General features: G+C 57.9%; 1 protein-coding gene across 2 annotated transcripts; it reads left to right on the forward strand.

Moving 5' to 3' along the window:
- Positions 1-283: 283 nt before the first annotated feature.
- On the forward strand, positions 284-6655 carry RHOC (ras homolog family member C). Of its 2 annotated transcripts, none has more exons than XM_081224332.1 (5): positions 284-411; positions 3892-4055; positions 4587-4707; positions 5010-5140; positions 6047-6655. In XM_081224332.1, the coding sequence occupies exons 2-5, from the start codon at positions 3900-3902 to the stop codon at positions 6218-6220; spliced, it is 582 nt and encodes a 193-aa protein (XP_081080458.1). In that variant the 5' UTR covers positions 284-411; positions 3892-3899; the 3' UTR covers positions 6221-6655. The 2 variants fall into 2 exon arrangements, with proteins under 2 accessions (XP_081080458.1, XP_081080459.1); XM_081224333.1 differs by lacking the exon at positions 284-411 and adding an exon at positions 613-977.
- The last annotated feature ends 2 nt before the right edge of the window (positions 6656-6657 follow it).

Below are 6657 nucleotides of genomic sequence, written 5' to 3' on the forward strand. Positions count from 1 at the left end.
AAGCCCCAGGTGATGTAGGCGCGGGTGGCCGGTTGGCCACGCGAGGGCAGCAGCGGCCCTTTCCTGACCCCACCCCGGGCGCCTCTCAACTTTCCCGACGCCGGTCCGCCGCTAGGAGCTGGAAGGTGGGGCAGAGGCAGAGTCCTCAGGGGTCCCGTTCGCCGCGCCTCGCCCCGCTACCCACTCCTCCACAGTCCCAGCATCTCCCCCAGGCGCCGGGGACTCTTGCTGGGCGACCCTCTGGGGCCGTGAGAGGGGGCCGTGGGCGGGCGGAGCCAAGGGCCGCCCGGCCCGCCCCTCCCCGCGAGTCGCCCCTCCCCGCCGCGGCGCTGGAGGAGGGCGGGGCGGTGCCCCTCGGGTCAGTCTCTGCCTCCGGCACCGGCCGCGCAGCTGGAAGCGGCGGAGCGGAAGGTATCCCGGGTTGGGGCTCTGGGCGGCGGGGTCGTCCTGGGAACTCATCCCCAGGAGAGCACTTCCCCCCTTCTCCGCCTGGCAGGAGCTCGGGGCGCCGGCCGGGGAGGGGCTTTGGTCCTAGCGCGGGCCGCCTGTTCTCCCTCGTACGCGGCGTCTGGGCGGTGCTGGGGTCGGGCCGGCTCGGCCCCTCCCTGCCCTCCTGGGCTGCAGTGAGGGGCCCCGGGAATTGCCCCGCAGGGCCTCTCGCCTCTTGATGTCCGAGTCGGAGTCAGTTCCCTTCTCCTCCCGGCTTCCCGGAACCTGCCCGGCCGGGCCAAGGGAAAGACGGCAACTTGGGTCTCCGCGAGGGAGCCCCAGCGCAGACGCTCTAGCTCCCAGGCCTGGCGGCCCTCTGTGGACCTGGGCTTGGGTGTGGGTCGGGGCCCGAGTACGGGTTGAGGTGGGAATTCCCGCCGGGCCGGTGGAGTGGCGGGAATAGGGGCGGGTGTGACCGCGGGGGCTGCCACTGCCCCGGGGGTCTGGACGTCGCCCTAGATGGTTTCTGGAGCCGGCCTGGAGTGGAGGTACAGGAGATTGGGAAGGATCCAGCCCGTGTGTGCGTGTGTGTGTGTGTGTGGTTTTCAAGTTGAGGGGGAGGTATCTGATTTCCTCCCTAGACCTCAGGGGTGGTGGGCAGGGTACAGCAGAACCTGGTTCATCTGGAAATCTAGAGAATGATTGAGGAGACGGCAGCTGTTTTATTCCAGGGAAGGCCCCAGAAGTTCCAGGGTCATTCCAGGCCCCGTGTGGGGTTTGGTTGTCCCTCTTAGGGTCAGTGGGGCAGTTCCTCAGGGGCTGCCTCTCACAGGGAGCTGTTGTTCTCGCCATCTTGGCTTTGGGCCTGGTGGCCTGGCCTGGCCTGGGCCAACTACTCTTCTGAGCCTGAAGGGAACGTCTTCTAATTGAGCTGGGGGGCTCTAGGTCATTTAATGCATGCCCTTGCCCTGGAGTTCTGGCCTCTGCCCACCACCATCTGGTGCCACCTAAACTGCCTTGCCTGGGGCGGGCATACTCATGCCTAAGCAACTGGTATTCACCCCAGTGGTGAATGCTCTCCATCCCTCCATCAACACTGCCCATACCTGGTTGAGGCTACCCCAGCCTGTCTTCCCACAGTTGGACCAATGGAACCTGTGGGAGTAGGTGAGGGTGCTGGTCACCTGGGTGGAATTTCCAGGGGACCCCCTTTTCTTTCTTTTTTTTTAAATTAATGTATTTTATTTATTTTTGGCCACGTTGGGTCTTCGTTGCTGCGCGGGAGCTTTCTCTAGTTGCGGTGAGCGGGGCCTACTCTTCGTTGCGGTGCGCCCGCTTCTCATTGCAGTGGCTTCTCCTGTTGCAGAGCACAGGGCTCTAGGGCTCGCGGGCTTCAGTAATTGTGGCACAGGGACTCAGTAGTTGCGGCTCGCGGGCTCTAGAGCGCAGGCTCAGTAGTTGTGGCGCACAGGCTTAGTTGCTCCACGGCATGTGGGATCTTCCCGGACCACGGCTCGAGCCCGTCTCCTGCATTGGCAGGCAGATTCTTAAGCACTGCGCCACCAGGGAAGCCTGAGACCCCCTTTTCTGAAGGGTGGTTTCCATTTTTGGAGGGGATCTGCTGGCAGGGTGAATGCCTTCTTGCCTGTTTTTGGGGTATCAGAGAGAGCCCCTGTTGTGATGAGGAGAGTGTGGCCGTGCATTCAACTCCTATAAATTCCCTCTGATTCATGTCCACTTGTCCCCATCCCACTGTTGTGCATGTGTGTGTGGAGGGGAGGGAGGCCACCCGGGATCCCACTGCTGAAGAGAGCTTGCCTTGGGCTGGAGTATTCGCTCCCTAAAAGGCAGACCAAGGCAGGGCTGTGAGGTGGTGGTGGTGTGTGGGGCGTAAAGGAGTTCAGCCTAGTTTGACAGGATGTGGGACTGAGAAAAAGCCAGGTTTGGGGCAGAGATCAGGTTACCGTCCCCTTCTTTTTTAACTGCTCCCTGTGTGGTTGGTGCTGGGACTGGCCCTCATTTGTCTCTTTTTTGGGGGCTCCTCCCAGCACCGGCTCCAGCCCCCGCTTCTCCCAACAGCCTCGACTTCATTTCAGGCCCAGAGCCCGCCCTCTCTTCCTCCTGGGCTGTAGGCCTGGGAACTCCAGCCGACTGGAGGTCAGCTCCTCTCCCCAGGGAAGGAGGAAGTGAGGCTCAGCTTAGGTTCGGGGAAGCTGGGAAGGTGTGATGAACTGTGCAGATGCTCTTTGGTGTGTGTTGGGGGCAGGGGACACATGGAAACCCCAGGAAGCTGACTCCTTGCCCTGAGTCACAGGGAGGGAGGGGTGGGCAGGGCCTCAGGGTGAGCTGGACAGAGTGGAGGAAGGGGCTGTTCCAGGGAGTGGGTGGAAGTGATTCCCTAGTGGATTATTCTCATCGCTCTGCTGTGGTAGATGTGTGGCTCCCTACAGTGTGGTCATTGTCCCCTGCCTGGGGCTGAGTGACCCAGTGTAGCTTCCAGGCCCAGTAGGAAGCAGGGGGAGGAAGGCAGGCTGCCCGAATGTGGGCTGTGGGCACTGCCTGGACTGAGCCTCCTTTGTGTGACTCCGGGCTCTGGGGACCGGGACAGGGTGGGCCAGGGAAGCCTGCTGGCTGCTGCCACTGCCTTCTGTCTGGGTTTCCCTCCCTCTGCTCTCCTTCCCACCTCTGGGGTGATATGTAGAAAAGCAACAGACTCTAGAGTCACACAGCCCTGCTTTGAGTGCCATCCCTGCCACAACTCTGAATTCGTTTCTTAACCTCAATGAATCTCACTTTCCTAGTTTGTCAAAATGGGGAGCTCACTACCTACTTTCCAGGCTTCTGGGGACTGAGGGAGGTGATTTTTGTCCAAATGCCCACCACAGTGCCTGGCACCTAGGGGTGTGATAAATAATCTTTCCCTTACCCCCCCATATGGGTAGGGACTCTTCATTTTTCACTGGGCAGGCATGACTTGTGCTGACTGAGGGACAATGTGTTCCAGATTGGACCTTCACAATTATTAAACTTTAAAAAGTATCGAAATCCTGGTAACAAATACATCTGACTTGAAACCGTGATATGTAGAATAGATAAAAGCTTGCCCTTCTGGACACGTCACTGGTCCCTGAGCACCCCTCTAGGTGTCCAGGGGCCCACAGTTGGGGAGTGGATTAGATTAGAACTCATGCTTTTTGGCTCCCAAGTGGGTGGTTCTTCCACCTCCCATTTCTGTATTCTAACCCATGGGGGAGACCTGTCCCTGACCTTGAGATTAGGAATTTCAAGCTCAGTTGCCCGACCAATTGGTTCTTGGCAAGAACATGCCTGAGCAAGCCCTTTCCCCTCCCTCCTCTCCCTTCACTGGATGCCTCGGTTTCCAGGGAGGGCTTGGGGGCCCCAGAGAAGTGTTTGTGGACTTACTGGCTTTTCCCAACATCCCCACTGCCTCTTCCCTACCAGCCCCAGCCATGGCTGCCATTCGAAAGAAGCTGGTGATCGTGGGGGATGGGGCCTGTGGGAAGACCTGCCTCCTCATCGTCTTCAGCAAGGATCAGTTCCCAGAAGTCTATGTCCCTACTGTCTTTGAGAACTACATCGCAGACATAGAGGTGGACGGCAAGCAGGTAAAGGCGAAGAGCCCCTTGGAATCACGCCTGCCCCCATCACTTATGGACCTGGGTTGTCCGTGCTCACCATCCACCCAGGTCCTTGCTTCACTCTCCCTGCTGGAACCAGTGGAAGTTAGGAAGTGAAACTGCAGTCTCAGGAAATCTGGATAACCTCCTGGTTTTTGACACACTGGCTCTGTAATCTGGGCCCAGTCCCTTTGCCTCTGGGCTTAAGCTCCCCGAGCTGTGAAATGGAAATAATGGTAAGGCCTCCTTCGAAGGGTTTTTATGAGTATTAAATAAAATAATGGCGCTCCCAATGGCTGCACAAAGATCAAACGCTGTTGTCTCGGGATTTAAGAAACTCACCTTAGTTTATGTTGTGTGACAGTGATTAGCACTATCCCTGGCACATAGTAGGTGTTCAATAGGTAGATGTTCAGTGAACTTAAGGGACCGGGATTTCAGAGAGGACCTCTGGGTGGCAGGGTGTGGGGTGTGTAACTGGGGCCCTCAGGCTAGCTAAGCACTGGCCCTGTGTGACAGGTGGAGCTGGCTCTGTGGGACACAGCAGGGCAGGAAGACTATGATCGCCTGCGGCCTCTCTCCTACCCGGACACTGACGTCATCCTCATGTGCTTCTCCATCGACAGCCCCGACAGCCTGGGTGAGGGGGTTGGAGGGAGGGGGCTGAGAATCAACCAACCAGAGGGAGCTCTTGCCTTGGCTCCTTTCAGCCATCTTCAGAAGCTGTGTGGGAGGGGTGCTGGGGAGCCCCATTAGCCTCCTTCCCTGTGGTGACTCTGGCCCTCGGAGGGCTCAGGGGAGGGTGTGTACTGTGAGGTGGGGGTTGACCTGTGAAAGGGACTACCATGCTGAACAGCCTCTAAGACTCTGCCCTGGGGAGACAAGGGGACGCCTTCTAGCCTAAGTGGAGGCACCAACACCTGTTGGGACGTGTCTGTGCAGAAAACATTCCTGAGAAGTGGACCCCAGAGGTGAAGCACTTCTGCCCCAATGTGCCCATCATCCTAGTGGGGAATAAGAAGGACCTGAGGCAAGATGAACATACCCGGAGAGAGCTGGCCAAGATGAAGCAGGTGGGTGCAGCTGCCAGGCTGGGAGGCCTTGGGGAGGAAGGTGCCCTCTGAGGGCTTGTAGGCTGGTGAAGGAGCCTCCCTCCTACGGACTCCCCGTGTTAGAAGTGACAGTAGCGTCCACCTCCTACCCCCCCGGCACCCCCATCCTGGAGAGGGAGAACCAGAGAGGCCCTTAGGGTCTGACCCAGTATTCGATGAGACTGTCAGAGGACGGTGACTTGTCCAAGGTCACTTGGCATTTTGTCTGTTGTCCACTGTTTGGCATTGGGGCTATTAAGATGAATGAGAAAATCCTTGCCCTCAGCGAACTGGGTTCTTACAGTAGATGTTTTGCTTGAGGTATGCAGGTGGAGCCATCAGAGTATACCTGGGGAGGTGTGTGGGCTGCTGTGGATGTGGAACGGAGGGTATTATAAGTTGCTGGGAAAAGACCCAGAGTGAGGGAGCTGGCTTATTTGGGGACCTGGTAAGTGGCTTTCTAGCCAGAGGACGAGTTGATTAGGGAGAGCTGCCAGGATAAGGAATCTAGACTATTCTTTGAAGATAATTATGGCAAAGTTTTAAACTGGGGACAGATATGGTCAGAGTCAGTATGTTAGAAAAATGATTCTGGCAGCCATAGAGGATGGATTGGAAGAAAGTGAGAACAGAGGCCGGGAGGTCAGTCAGGAGATGGTAGATCCTCACTCAGGCAAGAGAAGAGTGTACCGTGGGGTATAGGGCTGATGGAGAGAATTTTGAAGGTAAATATGAGTCTTGGGTCTCTAGCCTAGAAGCTATCCATGGTGGCTGGGGCTTGGATGCTTTGTGGGGTCAGGGCTGGAGGAGATTTGTTCTTGTTACAAATATGGGTGAGGTGCACCTAACCAGCAGCTTCCTTTGACCACTCTCCTTCTACCTTCCCAGGAGCCTGTTCGATCTGAGGAAGGCCGGGACATGGCAAACCGGATCAGTGCCTTTGGCTACCTTGAGTGCTCAGCCAAGACCAAGGAGGGGGTGCGGGAGGTGTTTGAGATGGCCACTCGGGCTGGCCTCCAGGTCCGCAAGAATAAGCGCCGGAGGGGCTGCCCCATTCTCTGAGATCCCCAAGCCTCCCCTCCTCCCCCACCTCCCTTCACAGGGGTGCAGAAACTCCCCCTGCCCCCAGCAGCCCCACCCTATCAGGGATCCCTGCTGAAGGCTCCCTTTCCTAATTCCCTCCTGCCCAGGACTGCATCGCGCTTCCCCAGCCCTGACGGTGGTGGCCGTAGGCCCCGTCTCAGCACTCTGGGAAACAGAGCACAGTCCCTCCTCCTGTTGCCTTGGTCCAGGGTGGGGCTCTTGATCCCTTTGGCCTTCCCCAGAGGATCATCACACCAGCACTTTATACACTTCTGGCTCACAGGAGAGTATCTGGGGTAGGGGACTTGGAGGGTGTAACCCAGAGTCCCGGGCCCCTGGTGTTTCTGCTTTGGACAGGGGCCTTGCATCTGGCTGTACTTGGTGTGGGGCATGAATAAAGGCCACAGGCTCCAACA

The sequence above is a fragment of the Mesoplodon bidens genome (genome assembly GCF_964165515.1).
Source record: "Mesoplodon bidens genome assembly, chromosome: 2".
NCBI classification, from domain to species: domain Eukaryota; kingdom Metazoa; phylum Chordata; class Mammalia; order Artiodactyla; family Ziphiidae; genus Mesoplodon; species Mesoplodon bidens.

Bases quoted from the DNA above. Each gene is read 5' to 3' on its own strand.
- RHOC (XM_081224332.1), top strand. From the start codon at position 3,900: ATGGCTGCCATTCGAAAGAAGCTGGTGATCGTGGGGGATGGGGCCTGT. The intron at 4,056-4,586 runs GTAAAGGCGAAG...CCTGTGTGACAG, and splicing joins TAGAGGTGGACGGCAAGCAG to GTGGAGCTGGCTCTGTGGGA. The intron at 4,708-5,009 runs GTGAGGGGGTTG...GTGTCTGTGCAG, and splicing joins CGACAGCCCCGACAGCCTGG to AAAACATTCCTGAGAAGTGG.